This window comes from Lytechinus pictus, chromosome 4 (assembly GCF_037042905.1).
Source record: "Lytechinus pictus isolate F3 Inbred chromosome 4, Lp3.0, whole genome shotgun sequence".
Classification (NCBI taxonomy): domain Eukaryota; kingdom Metazoa; phylum Echinodermata; class Echinoidea; order Temnopleuroida; family Toxopneustidae; genus Lytechinus; species Lytechinus pictus.
The window spans coordinates 12497287-12513502 of NC_087248.1; the positions used below are offsets into that span (position 1 = coordinate 12497287).

Consider the following 16216-nt stretch of genomic DNA (forward strand, 5'->3'; position numbering starts at 1 on the left):
TAATGGTGGTACAATGATAATGATAATAAGTACATGAACACACGTTTTCTTCTCATATACACTACTCAAAAAAAGTTAAGGACCACTTTTTAAAACGTACATAAAGATTTTATACAAGGTGTTTTATTTCTGGAAATACCTCAGTACAACTGTCCTAAATGTCCTTAAACACGCTGTAATCAATTTCACACATGGGTGGTTTCAGTTGTTGCACAATGTCTCTCGCATCACTGCACATCCTGAAAAGTGGGCCCCGAGGGGTATCAGCTACCGACATGAAGTGGTAAAAACGAATGTCTGGGTGTCTTTCAGGCAGTACAGTAACGAGTGTGACCACCTCCTGCAGCAATAACGGCTTCACAGCGCTGTCTCATGGAGCTGATGAGGCGATTGATGTCTCTGACGTCCAGTGCATCCCATGCAGCCTCCAGAGCCACACCCAGCTGCTGCAGTCCAAGTGGATGGGCTTCGAGCTGCTCGAGACTCCTCCCCATCATGTCCCAGACGTGCTCTATCGGGTTTAAGTCCGGGGACCTCGCTGGCCACTCCATACGCTCAATCCCCTGGCCCTCAAGGAACTCGGTCACCACCCTAGCTCGGTGGGCACGGGCATTGTCATCCATGAAAATGATGTTTTGTCCCACATTTTCTGCAAATGGCACCACTATAGGTTCAAGGACCTCATCCCTGTACCTCACTCCTGTCATTGCTCCCCCTGGGACCACGTAGAGACGAGTACGGTTGGCGTAGGTGATGCCTCCCCACACCATGACGCTGCCTCCCCCATAACGGTCATGTTCTGCAATACAGGGGTCTGCAAATCTCTCTCCTGGTCGCCTCCAGACTCTCGAACGTCCATCATTGTGGTCAAGGGAAAATCTGCTCTCATCTGTGAACAGAACTCTACGCCATTGCTGTCTGGTCCATCTGACATGCTCCCGGGCCCAGTTGAGACGAATTCTTCTGTGAGCAGGGGTGAGTGGGACACACTGAGCTGGCCGTCTGGCATGCATATTGGCTCTGTGAAGTCGGTTACGGATTGTTTGAGTGGAAACAATCACTCCAGTTGCTGCAGCGAAGTCATTGTTGAGGCGGCGTGCACTGTGAAAGCGGTTGCGGAGGCTGAGATTCGTCAAGTAGCGATCATCTCTAGGGGTTGTCGAAACTGGTCGGCCACTGCGGGGTCTCTCGGAGTATAGCCCTGTCTCTCGGTGTCTTTGATTTGCTCTGCTAATGACACTGTGTGACACGCCCATCATTCTGGCTACTCTTCGCTGACTGAGGCCAGCTTCCAGCATCCCTAGGGCTCTGGCTACATCTGTTTCACTTAGGTGGTGTCTTGGCATTGCTGTTGTAGGCAAGTTGTTGATTGTACAGACTAAAGACGGAAAATGCTTTGGAAGACACTTTCCCTTGACCACAATGATGGACGTTCGAGAGTCTGGAGGCGACCAGGAGAGAGATTTGCAGACCCCTGTATTGCAGAACATGACCGTTATGGGGGAGGCAGCGTCATGGTGTGGGGAGGCATCACCTACGCCAACCGTACTCGTCTCTACGTGGTCCCAGGGGGAGCAATGACAGGAGTGAGGTACAGGGATGAGGTCCTTGAACCTATAGTGGTGCCATTTGCAGAAAATGTGGGACAAAACATCATTTTCATGGATGACAATGCCCGTGCCCACCGAGCTAGGGTGGTGACCGAGTTCCTTGAGGGCCAGGGGATTGAGCGTATGGAGTGGCCAGCGAGGTCCCCGGACTTAAACCCGATAGAGCACGTCTGGGACATGATGGGGAGGAGTCTCGAGCAGCTCGAAGCCCATCCACTTGGACTGCAGCAGCTGGGTGTGGCTCTGGAGGCTGCATGGGATGCACTGGACGTCAGATACATCAATCGCCTCATCAGCTCCATGAGACAGCGCTGTGAAGCCGTTATTGCTGCAGGAGGTGGTCACACTCGTTACTGAACTGCCTGAAAGACACTCAGACATTCGTTTTTACCACTTCATGTCGGTAGCTGATACCCCTCGGGGCCCACTTTTCAGGATGTGCAGTGATGCGAGAGACATTGTGCAACAACTGAAACCACCCATGCGTGAAATTGATTACAGCGTGTTTAAGGACATTTAGGACAGTTGTACTGAGGTATTTCCAGAAATAAAACACCTTGTATAAAATCTTTATGTACGTTTTAAAAAGTGGTCCTTAACTTTTTTTGAGTAGTGTAGTTCATTCTTGGAAAATACATAGGCGGCCATATACACATGAAGGTATATCATTTATAGAAGAAAATCTTGTTTTATTTTTTTATTTTTTGAAACTACGTGTAAAATTATATCCCCCATCAACAACAAATTGTTACTTACATTATAACATCATAATGAATATAATTCGACTATTGGCGGACCATATTTAGATTTAGATTAAGATTTATTCATTTTCCGTTCACAAAGCACAACAAAATCAACACAATACATAGTCAAATTTAAAGTACAATATCAATCGGAATAATGCATAAGAATTAGAACGTATAAACAATGAGAACTAATGCGAACTAAAGTAACCTTGACTAATAACTATATAAAACAGAACATATGGATTTTATTTTTGGATTATTTTAAAAAATTTAATTATCCTTTTTCTATCAGTGAAGAAAACAATCATGATCAACATAAAACAAAAAAGCAACTCACTTTTATATACAGTATTATCATAATCTAAAAACCTACGGTGTGTATGACATGATGTGGATGTGGAGACCAGACTGAGAGCATTGTGTGTACGAGAGGATATGGAAACCAGAGTGGAGGGGTGTGCCGAGAAGGTGACACGACATGTAGCCTTTCACAAGTTGGTATTTTCTTGAATATTAATTTTTACTTACTGAATGTCTTGGTCATGTTTGTGTGGCACAAAATTTGCCGACAGTAAACATTTTGCGTGACTACAGTACAGGTTTTCGACAAAATAAGGTGGGGTATACCGTTGAATTTCACCTGGAGCAAATGTCTCCACTTCGGAGCATATTTCGCCAGTCTGAGCGATTTTGACGCTAAGAATGGGGTATGTCTAATTTGTTTCTACTGTTATAACATGGAGCTATATGGTTATAATAATTACATGAAAACGCGTTTTTTTTAAAACTTACACAAATGCTCCCCCCCCCCCACTATGAATAAGCATTAAGAATATCTCTCCCTCCTTTGTGCTTACCCCTTTTTTCTATTTCTTTCTATATGCATGTATCAGGGGCCGCGGAGCCGGGGGATTTAGCCCCCCAATTTTCCAAAGCCGTGTACAAAAAACGTAAGAATGACCATAAGATTTTGATTTTTAGCATGGACAGCCCCCCACTTTTGACTCAGCCTTCACTTTGAAAATCGTTCCGCGGCCCCTGTGTATGACATGTAATATATCATGCAAGCATAGTTAAAGTTTACTTTGCAAATTCATGGAGCTATGCTCCATGGTAAATTGACGCCCTCAGCCTGTGCTACAATTGTTATGCGTATGAAAGTACGAATAAAAAAATAAATAAATAATTGTCGCATTATCGGAGCAGATGTCGGCGGAGCAATTATCGGCGGAGCAATTGTCGGCGGAGCAATTTTCGGCGGAGCAGATGTCGGCGGAGCACATGTCGGCGGAGCAAATATCGGCGGAGCAAATATCGGCGGAGCAAGTGTCGACGGAGCACATATCGGCGGAGCAAGTGTCGACGGAGCAACTGTCGGCGGAGCAACTGTCCGGAGCAATTGTCGGCGGAGCAGTTGTCGTATTTTGCGTAGCAATTGTCGGCGGAGCAAATGTCGGCGGAGCAATTGTCATGGAACCTGTTCATGTGCTTATTTTTTTCTACGGGTCTTCAAAGTCACCGTATTTGAATGACATGCAATCTTGCGCAATCAAGAGAATCATATGCCTCTCTTCGACCTCACGAATTCACCAAATGAGTTTAAATCATCTTTATTAAGTGGATACCGCATCTGAAACTTCATAAATTTTTCAAGATACATGTATATTACAAAGTGTATACCAAAGTAAGAGAAAGTCTTTTAATTGGTAAAACTATATTAATTTGGAGTCAGCAGCGCCCTCATTTGGCAAGAATGGTGCATAAACTTGAAAAAAAAAAAAAATCTTCAAAGACGTGAATCTACTCAAAAATTTAAAAAGTATTTTGTAAGCTGTTCAAAATCCATGTCAGCTGTTCAAAGTCCATGTCATTTTCATCAAATTCGGCTAAATTGTAGAGGAATGCATATCGAAGGTGTAGGGACGTTAAAAATATGGGGTCCATGTGCTCGTTTTTAACTATGAGAGTCCAAAGTGATGCGAGTTGGCATGAAAATCGCCGAATATGCGCCAAAAAAACGTGCAAATAAAAGTCTAATAATACCGTCTAAAATGCGAATGGTTCCGTAGTTTTGCCCCCAAACATTCAAAATCCATGTCATTTTCATTATACTATCTAGATTTGTAGAAGAATATATTCTGAAGACATTAAAATATTAAAACTGGGGTCCATGTGCTCGTTTTTAAACTATTGGTGTCCCAAGTGTTGCATGTTGGCTTGAAAATCGCGTAAAAGGCGCCGAAAACATGCAAAAGTCTCTTAATACCCTCTAAAATGCAAATGGTTCCATATTTCGCCCCCGAACATTCGAAATCCATGTCATTTTCATCATACTCTCTAGATTTGTAGAGGAATATATTCGAAAGGCATTAAAATATTAAAAGTATGGGGTCCATGTGCTCGTTTTTAAACTATCAGTGTCCAAATTGTTGCGAGTTGGCTTGAAAATATTGAAAACCACCCCATGCGCCGAAAACGTGCAAAGTCTAATAATTGTGTACCGTCTAAAATGCGAATGGTTCCGTAGTTTTACCCCCAAACATTCAAAATCCATGTCATTTTCGTCATACTCTCTAGATCTGTAAAATAATATATTCTGAAGACATTGAAATATTAAAAATATGGGGTCCATGTGCTCGTTTTTTAACTATCAGTGTCCAAAATGTTGCAAGTTGGCTTGAAAATCGCCTAAAATGCGCGGAAAACATGCATAAGTCTATACCGTCTAAAATGTCGAAAATACGAAATGTTAGTTTTGCTCCCAGACATTCAAACTCCATGTCATTTTCATCCTACTCTCTCATATTAAAAACATGAGGTCCATGTGCTCGTTTTTAAATTATCGGTGTCTAAACGGTTGAGAGTTGGCTTGAAACAGCCCAAAATGCGCCGAAAACAAGTAAAGGTCTTATAATACCGTCCGAAATGTCTAAAATACGAATGATTCCTTAGTTCTGCTCCCAAACACTCAAAATCCATGTCATTTTCATCATACTCTCTAGATTTGTAAAAGAATATATTCTGAAAAAGTCAAGATAGTTAAACTATGGGGTCCATGTGCTCGATCAGTGTTTAAAGTGTTGCGAGTTGGCTTGAAACAGCCCAAAATGCGCCGAAAACAAGTCTGATAATACCGTCCAAAATGTCTAAAATACGAATGGTTCCGTAGTTCGATCTGCTCCCAAACATTCAAAATCCATGTCATTTTCATCATACTCTCTAGATTTGTAGAGGAATATATTTTGAAATAGTCAAGACACATATAATGGTTATATATTCATCATACTTTGCAGCACTACAGAGAAACTATTTTGAGGTATAAAAAAATGGTCCATGGAATAATTCCACTTTATTAGCTTCATAAAATAACACATCGGATAGCACAGTTTGTGCAGATGAGGAGAAAAATCAGCTCACACTACCTACAGCTGATTAATCACCAATTCATCCATTGTGACGTCAGTGCGCAGAGTCGGACCTGCGTTGAATGTAAAACTTCTTTTGACTATTAAAACTAACTAATTAAGATGAACACCGAAAACCCAACATAATGAAGAAGAGAAACCCGGCCATCGAAACTCTTGACGTCTAATAATAACGTGTGTTTATATGAATTTCAGGGTTTCGTTTCCCCTTTGTTTTAAATTATCACGGGAAGTCACGTTCTCCCGGTGGTGTTAAAGTTGCATCCCGCATTATAAACTCACCCTTTTTTCAAATCTTGGTTTAACCCTAGTCTAAATTGGATTTTTATTACTAAGCCTTAATACATGCACTAATTGTAGGCTAATGCTGGGTTAAACAATATTTCTTCCATATTTTCAAATATATACACGATAATATTTTGTAAGACTTTTTTTCTGCAGCGAGGGATTCATTTTTTATACCACATGAGTTGACAACTGACACAGGGATACCTAAACCACAGCTGTCATATTTTTCTTCTCCCAGTAGACTTTTCAATCAACCGATCGTTCCATTTCCAGAGCAATTATGATGGTAGGAAATATGAATATTTAAACTGATGCTTTTTGAGATAGGCCTACCTTGGAAAAGAAGAATGTTTTAGTATCTTGACTTTTGGGTACTTCAATACTAGAGGCATACGGCGATAGAATTTCCCTATTTTCGATTTTTTTTTATCTTGACGCATGTTTTGAATAAATAGGCAAATCCATATAACTCATGAAAAGAGAGGTAAGTGAGTTTTCTTATTTGTCGAATTAGACCTTTAAATTTATGGTTTCGCAAGAAACGGTTGTTCAAGGCTGTGCGTTGATTTCCTAATCTACGAATCAGTTCAGCATGAAGATGTAAATGTTGGTGTGTTTAATCTCCATCGACTTGACTCGAATATTGTCATAAGATTGACCCTATTATACCTACACCAGAAAGAAAATGTAAGTATTTCCTTTTCTATTTTGTGATAGGTTTACACCATTAGCGTACCTAAGGGGGGGGGGGCAGACTGCCCCCCTGACGAGTCACAACACATGCAAGGGACGTATCTCTGCCCCCCCCCTGATGAGTCAAAAGTGATCCCTGACGAGCTAAGTGGGCCCCTCCTTTGAACTTGAAGACCTTTTTTTTTTTGCTTGTCAATTTCATTCTGGTGCGAAATGTCCTTGTGGTTGAAGACCTTTTTTTTTTTCTGGTGCGAAATGTCCTTTACTTGCGGTTGAAGACCTTCTTTCTTTTTTTTTTTGGCGGACGAATTTGCCCCCTTTGGAAAATCCTAGGTACGCCACTGGTTTACACCTTCAAAATCATGTCGACAGGAGGCCGGGGAACAGGGGGGTTGGGTTGGGTGCACTCGGGCCTATTATGGGTGAAGAACATTTTATTTCTCAGGCTGTAGAAGGGTCACGCGAGTCACTTTCATGACTGCATGCTTTGCACGAATAGGCCGATTGCTGTTGATAGTATTTTTTTTTTTCTTTCTTCTTTTTCTATCCCCTGTTTATTCACTCATTGAACATTAATGATGTATAACCCACGCCGGAACCCACGCTCGTTCCATCATCGTTGCACTATCTGAGTATTGTAGGAATGGTTTTTGAACGATATCTTCATGCTCATAATATATTAAATATAAAAGGAATATCAGACACACTAAATCAGAAGCCTCTTTTAGACTCGCATTGCCGGGATAAACTGGCTATATATCAGATACTACAAATTAATATACATATACATAACCTTAACCTGTTTATTACCATTTACTCCATCGCCTGTGGGCGCATGTATGGGTGAAACTGTTACTGTTGCTCTATTCTTATTTGAATAGAGTAATACAAAGCTAACATCATATCTGATAGCATCTGATTTTTTTTAAGAAATCAAACCTCGCAGGTGAATTCAATCTGGACCGAATTACATGAATAATTTGCTTTTGATAATGCTGATTTTTGTAGGGGATTATTATCATTTAAAAAGGTCTTTGTATTAACTTTCGAAAAATGGGTAACTGTGTTTTCTCTTACCGAATTTAAGGATATGCATGTTATATACGCTGTACAAAATCTAAAATCATTATATACTGTTAGTGTTATTAACGTATCGTATTGTTGTCGCTATCATCATTTTAGTTATTATTTCCATTATCAATTTCATAAGTGAATGCCATCATGATTGTTACAGGGGGGGGGGGTGGAACTATTTTCGTTTGGGGGGCAAAGCCAAAAGGGGGCACTTGATGTAAAAATTTGCATTTTATAGGTGCAAACGGATATTTCCACCGTGAGATTATCATCTGCGTGAAGTATATAGTTGTGTGTTTTGTATTAATTAAGTTGAGCAAAGCCTTTTGGTTTGGAAAAAATAAAAATAAAAGCTGAACTTGTGAAACTAGATTTTTGGTCAATTATGGCGCTATATAATTACTGTTAAAAGGACATCCTTGCGAGATGTAATAACAAACGAAAATTTTGTTATCATGATATAAATGTGTATCTAACTAAATAATAAACGCGAGCGCGAAGCGCATGCTAAAAGTTTTATTATACTGACCATAAAATAAACCTGTGAAGGATTGCATTTAGTAACTCATGAATAGAATACATATCTCACCAATCGATTAATGCTAGTGCGAAGCGCGAGTTGAAATTTTGAATTTTGTGATATTCCAAACTTAAAACTGGACATTCTAAGCATCTTTTTAACCATGAACAACATGAGTACCTTACTAAACAAGCATTGATGCGAGCGCGAAGCGCGAGCCCAAAATGTTATGATTTTCTAATCTAAAATGTATCTTTCATTTCGAAAAAGGGTATTTTTTCCTAAGGGGATTTTTTTTCCGGGGGGTGCCCCCCTGATCCCCCGGTTCCGCCGCCCCTGTATTAATATTATTATAAGTACTTTGTATCTCGTGGAAAAGGCGCGATTAAAATAACAATTTTGTTGTTATTATTATTATCATTAATGTAATTATACATTATCATTATCATTACTGTCTTTAACATCATGTTATCATCACCATCATCATTATCCTCAAGTGCCCCCTTTTCTTATTTCTTTTACTCTTTCTCTGTTTATAGTGCCCTGCCTTAAGCCCTGAACAGCGAAAACAAATAGACGAAAGGCCAGAGAAGTCTGAAAATTGTGTTTCTCCTCCACTACTCTAAACTACAGAGTGACTGAAACCCGGGGACTAAAAATGATTTTATTTTCTACTAAAGGAGTTTGTTTGAAAATGACATCAAATCTTTTTATTCAGGTTCTTGTTCAACTTGTGATGTTAAGTGTGCTTTGTGTCAAACCATCAACAACCACTGAGATCGCATCTTCCTCTGCTGCTGACGATGATGATTATACGTGTCCAGTTTGTAGCTGCCGATACGACGGGACATTTATTGTTTGTTCTATGGACCAGCTAAATACCTCATACCCCTTTGCAAACATATACGCTCCAGAAGCAACATCGCTGTTCATCACACAACGTGACGCAGATGAAGACCGATCGCTATATCTCAGAGACGGTTTGTTGGGGAGAGCCTTTCCAAACCTACACTCTTTAGAATTTTCAACTTGCAGCATTGGACTGATAGAAGATGCGGCATTTGAAAAGATGCCTTATCTTCAAGAGCTTACATTCTATAAGAATGGGTTACAAAATATTCCAACATCTCTAAACTCATTTGCGAATTCTCTGCAAAAGTTAGAAATTTCTTACCAAAGAAGGATGACGAGTGTCGATTTCAACGGAATGAATGACTTTTACAACCTTACATCACTAGATTTGAGCAGCAACAGCATTTTGGAAATCGGAAGTTACTCATTTAGTGGACTAAGTAAATTGCAGACATTGACTCTTCAGAATAACAATATCGGAACTATTAATGATGGCGTATTTGATCCCATCGAGAATCTTCAGAGTCTCGATTTGAACCTCAACAAACTTCACGCGATACCTTCTACGATAAATAGCCTTATCCACCTTGTAGAACTTGATTTAAGTTACAATAACATTTCAGATGTGCGGAATTTTGATTTTATTGCATTCATGCCAAACCTGACCTCTTTGAAACTCCAAGGAAATGCAATCACTACAATTGATAATGTTTCTTCAGATGTTTTGTATAACTCATCAAATTTAGTCGATATCCGACTTTGCGGCAACCCCTTTCGATGTAACAAGGCGCTTTGTGATTTTATGTTCTATTCCAATATATACCTGTCATTTTCACCGTACGATCTTCTGGATTCTATATGGGGGCCTTCTGTAAAATGTACCTACTCATGTGGCTATCCATTTAGGTTCTTGGGAAAAACCTTTGTCAATGTTTATGGAGATCTTTGCATAAGAAACCTAAAGCTACCGACCGAAGTACCGGTGGTTATTCAGAAGAACAGAAAATCTGTACGCGTTATATCAACAGTTTTGGGTGTTCTTAGCAGTGGTGGGGTTGTGTTTGGATTCCTTGTCTTTTTCGCATTTCGTCGCTTGAGACATCGTCATCGAGGTTTCATCTTTGCTGGACATGGGTTCGTCAATTTCAATAACAGAAGGGCTCCCGATATCAGGTTTGATGCTCTTGTTTATAACCACGTCCGGGAGAGCAATTTTGTCGACGACCGTCTCCGACCAAGGCTTGAAGACCCACCGAACGACTTCCGTTTATGCCTTCCTTTGATCCGTGATTTCCGTCTAGGTGCAAAGAAGTTGAACAATCTGCGCGAGTCCATGATCGCCAGTAGGTGCGCCATTTTCGTCATCAGCGAGGCATTTGTCCAAGATGCCAGATGCAAGCAGGCACTTGAAGTGGCGTGTGAGTTCTTGCATCGGGATGATCTTGGGCCAGCGCACCTGAAGCAAACGGGACTGATCTTGGTAATTTTAGACCCAGTACTCTTGGATGAACTGCCAGAAACCCTAAGAGTTCTAGTCGATCGCTTGGTCACCCTGGAGTGGGAGAACATCAATGAAGAGCGTTGTTGGAGAAGACTTGAGAGGGCACTTGAACAATTTAGAGAGCCGGACAAAATATGAAACGTGCACTATAGCCCTGCTTGGAGAGGCTAATGACCTATACTTTCTCAAATGCTTAATTATATTCTGAATAAGTGTCTTGATTCATAATTATCAGATTATTGGAGCCACTACGTTTCCGGTGCCACTAAAACATAGCCAAATAAAACAAACTTGATAACCTTCAATACAATAGTAGACCTAATGAACATCATGATTGAACTTGTTTAACCAATAGCGCTTTGATATAGATTTATGAAAGATTCTTAGAACTGAAAAAAAAAATCGTTTGTGAAACCAAATGTTGATTGTAAACTGACAGTATTTGATTAATCATTGAATGTAAGCTTGAAATTGTTAAATTGTTTTAAGTTTTGAAATTGAATGTCCATATGTTATAATCCATACGCAATAATGAAAATTTGAATTATGATTCATTTTAAATTGCTTTTAAAATTGACTTTGAGAGAAATTTGCTAAAAAAAGTGCAAGAATGCCTGCCTAGTGGCGAGTGGCGACACGGGGGTGGGGCATTACCCACTCCCCCTCCAATAAGGATCTGTGCCTCCTCTTGCCCGCACCATAGATTATGAAAACTGACTAAAATGTATATAGTTAACACTTTCATAACATCAATCTAGAAATCATATCGTAAACTTACTGACCTAGATGTTATTTTAGAAATGTATCGTATATTGGTCTTGACAGTCCTCCAGTATTGTGTATGTTCTTATGCAAGACTGTTACTTCGGGATCAATTTGTCTTTAATGATTTTTTTTTCTATCCACCTGTTTGGTTTCCAATTCAAGGATTATGAGAGAAAAAGGGCAAACATGGAATTTAGGTTCAAAATAATTGCTCGAAATGCTACTTTTCACCTCGAAAATATTTTCCTAGGTTTGCTCGAATACAAATGGTTTTGTAATATAAATTATCTTCATATCAGCCCCCGTTCCCGGCCCTCGATGTCAAATGAAGAGATTTAAAATATATCCCTGGAGGCTATTTTTTATTGCACTTCTAAGTGATTTTTTTTCAAGCAATCTACTTGATGTCAATCCCTCTCCTGCAAAATTGTGAATGTTCTAATGATTTTTAAGTAAACCATATTCGTTTGGAATGATATTTCTAATTGATATTTTCTGTGATTCATGTCTAAAACAAAGATCAATATACTATATTTGTTATGTAATGAAAAATGTATTATACGAATGCAGAAGAAAACAATAATCAAATCAAGTGAAACCAATTATTGCAGTAATAGCCGTTCGACCTTTTCATCATGTTCAATATGCGTTTCCTAAAAGAAAACCCTGATTTAAGCGTTGAGTTTCTATTCATATTATTTATTTTGACAACGATCAAAGCACAATCACTTTCTGTTATAAAAAATACGGATATTTATTATAATACTTTCAAATATACAATATTGTTACCATTCTTATTTTTAAAGATCAATAGGCGGATAATCAACTGTCACTATCATCCTAAATTGTTATTGCCGCTTTTGTCTGTGATTATTTTTTAAATATTATGACTATGATTATTATTTATGGTTATAACATTGCCCTATTTCTTCTTCCTTCATACGTTTGTAATAATTTCCTAATCTTGGTTACGTTTGTCGCTCCGTTGAGACTGTTTGTTCTGTTACATGTTTTTTTTTTCGTTCTCTTATTCTCTCCTCCAATAACATTTTACATATTTTTGTTATGTTTTACCTTTTTTAATCCAGACACCCCACTTTTAAAAATTCCAGAAACTTTATGGCTTGTGCACTCAAATAATGAAAGGAAGCACTGTACGTTTGGAGGTTTAAATATAAATCGCGATTTTGAACATCAGAAAATCAAAGATTCTTTCCTCCCACCAGATGTCGAATTTATTGCAGATAAATCCAGCTTTGAAAGATAATTTTAATGCAATGAACATTGATTTTTTAAAGTTGTTTTCAAAATGTCCGTGTCCTACTTTGAATTAATGAAAATGGTACCATATTGCGTGCGATTATTACGTGAATAATACATTGAATATGCGGAATATATACACCATCCGTCCAAAACCACTTTGGAATCATGTAATGACCATGAGTGTTCATTCTGGGTTAACTGCACTGAAAAGTACAGAAACATATTCCGCAAACCTTAAAAAAGAAGCTAACTGTATCATTACCAATTAATTCCATTATTCGGTTAGCAGCACCGATTTTTTCAAAAAAAAATAAAGGGGAAGCTGTCTTATAAATGACTCACAGTTGGCAGCCGTCTGTTTCAAGGAATTTTTTAAAACATTTTTTTATCATTTTTTTTTTATTTCTTCCCGTACACAGACGGCTCACGATCGTGCAGCCGCCAATAGGGGGTTAAAAAAAAACCTCGACGGGGTTCTTCGATTTTTGTCTTTATTTCATTAAAAAAAAAGAACTGGACCAAAAAAGGATTAATATTTCGTTTTGGCCTTAAAGGACAAGTCCACCCCACGAAAAGTTGATTTGAATAAAAAGAGAAAAATCCAACAAGCATAACACTGAAAATTTTATCAAAATCGGATGTAAAATAAGAAAGATATGACATTTTTAAGTTTTGCTTAATTTCACAAAACAGTTATATGCACATACTGGTCTGTATGCAAATAAGGGGAGTGATGACATCACTCACTATTTCTTTTGTATTTTATTACATGAAATACGAAGTATTCTAATTTTCTCCTTATTGTCATGTGAAACAAAGTTTCATTCCTCCCTGAAGATGTGGCATTACCATTGTTACAAAATGTTATGGTTTAGTTAAGTTGGTCCTTGATGTCAAATTGGTAAAAATTGAAATAATGTATAATTAAAACAATAAAAAACAAAAGAAATATTGAGTGATGGACATCATCGACTCTGTCAGGATCAAACCTGGGTTTTTGTTTACCTAAAGATTTGGTCACCAATCACCCCAAATCACATAAAAAACCTCACATACCCCAATCATCCTCTTTTAAAGTGAAGAGAGCTATGTCTGTGATGTAGTCAAAGTACACATAATTGCACTGCACAATAATCATTCCGGTTTAAAGTTGTTTATTACAACTATATCATTTCGCTCCAAATGCGATTCATTTCCATGGAAATTTCAACAATGAATATAACATAAGTTCACATATAAATGATATTGACTTTCAAAAGATCTTTAAAAAAAACGAGTTTGATTTTATCAATTTAGAATTCGATTTGGAAAAAAAAAATATATATATATATATATCGGTAATGGATGGGAGAAATAATAATTTGTCCGGACAATATAAAGGGTTTATTAAATTAAAGGACTTCCCTGATTAATCATGGATGCAGTCCGTAAGATGTCGATGAAAAAATGACAGGTTGACCGAAATAGCGGTTATCCGATGACCTTGAAGACCGATGACGTAGAATGACGTGTGTCGAGGGTTATCGAAGATCCACGAAGTCTGTCGAAGAATGGCGTCACCGAAGTCTAGGCGCTTTCGACCTGTCGCATGACGTCGAGAAGAAACTAAGCAGAACTCAGGGTTGAATACTCAGGATATGACATCTTGGTTCAGGGCTGACGAAAACTGAAGGCTTCTAAGGATGTAGCCCCAGAATAAAATGGCTGTCCATGGGTAACAGCTCCCTGACCAAAGGACCCTTGAAAATTGAATCAATTCCCATTATCTAAATGGCAAATCCTAATTTTTAGCATCTCAATGATTACTTTTATAAATCATTTGATAAATACATGTCTTTCTTATTATTTAATAAGCAATGATAGAGTATCTAGATAATATTAATTCATCAGCATAAATGTATCAATCCTAGAAAAAAAAATTGACATTAATTCTCTCCTGAAAAATACTGAAATACAACCATTCCATCACTGCAATATATTTGTGATAATTATTCAAAGCTGGAAATTGTTAAAAACTCACAGCGTAAAATTATGCCTATCAAAGTTACCGAAAACAGGCTTCTGATTGATATAATTATTGCAACAAAATCTGGATTAGAAATTCAGACCAAAATTATCTCCTAGATTGAAGAATCTAATATTTCTCTTTTTTTAAGCTGAAATATACTAATAAAATACAAAATAGACTCACCACCATTGTGGGTAGGAAAACTCCAAAACAAAATTAAAAACTGAGGGTCATTTCTTCCTTGCTCCTCAGAACACAACCTCTCTCAAAGAGTAACAAAATGAAAGTGATCCTACTCTCTGTGCACAGCAATTAGGTGCACTGTACAATCAATGGACCTTGGGCGGGTCTTGGAATGCTAAGTGTTTATTCCACCTGTTACTAGAACCTAGAACCTACAACAAAAGAACATGCAAGAGCTGAATACATTATAGCCCTTCCTATTTAAAGTAATTAAATACACAAGTTTTATTTTATACAACTCAATCAATAATACTGCCATCACAAGGCCAAAATGAGTAATTTATCAATACCTTTTAAGTCTAGATTATTTTCTTCATTTAAACACAACTTTCAAAATTACACCATTAATCAATTTTTCCTGTTAACATTTCCTATGTTAAATAAACAAATTTTAGAATTTGACTTGAGTGCAAAAATAGAAAGAATTGCTTGTGACACACAGTTGAAATGAAATCCATGTCATTTTCACCAAAATTTGCACAGTAACTTTAATTAGCACCTAATTATTCCAAATATACGAATATTAACGCGGGTTCACGTGCTTGATTTTTTTGCTATCGGGCTTTGAAGTTCACCCATTTGCATGGTCTCGAGAAATACGCAATACAAATAATTTTGCGTTTTTAAACCCCACGAGATCACAACGATGAGTGTAAACCTTTATTAATTAGAAAAAAATTCACCAAAGTTTACATAATAGTTCAGAATTACATATATCTAATTAAGATAAAGAATCCACTCATATTGCGATTCGCTTGCTCTTTAAAGAGTAGTAGCACCTTCAGTTTTAAAGATAAGGTATGAAAGGTGAGAAAAATATGTCTACAAAAATTGAAATTTATATAACAAATTTAAGAATTACAATAAATGCTGCACTTCATTTAAACCCATGTCATTTTCACTAAATTCTGCATGGTCGTAGCTAAAGATATACTAAAGAGGTGTGACCATTAAAAATTTGGGGTTTATGTGCTTGTTTTCAAAATATCAGCACTTTTCAACACATACACACAACCAGTACGTTTCGCTTCAACATATTGAATCAGCACTTAGCCAGCTCTAGAAGTAGAAGAAGAAAATTATGACTGGTGATTGATAAGCTTCCAGAAAATAGGCTTCGAATTTTCTTTGAAGCTCAACCGCCCTGTACGCGTGTGAACAAAGATATCATAAATGTTCAGGAACAGCTGTATATCGCTTCACGCGTTAATATTTATTATCAAATTAT

General features: G+C 37.9%; 1 protein-coding gene across 1 annotated transcript; it reads left to right on the top strand.

The window, feature by feature from the left end:
• The first annotated feature begins 6653 nt into the window (after positions 1-6653).
• On the top strand, positions 6654-12083 carry LOC129259532 (toll-like receptor 3). The gene is made up of 2 exons (XM_064098924.1): positions 6654-6756; positions 8896-12083. Exon 2 carries the CDS (start codon positions 9015-9017, stop codon positions 10845-10847), a length of 1833 nt encoding a protein of 610 aa, XP_063954994.1. The 5' UTR covers positions 6654-6756; positions 8896-9014; the 3' UTR covers positions 10848-12083.
• Positions 12084-16216: the final 4133 nt, after the last annotated feature.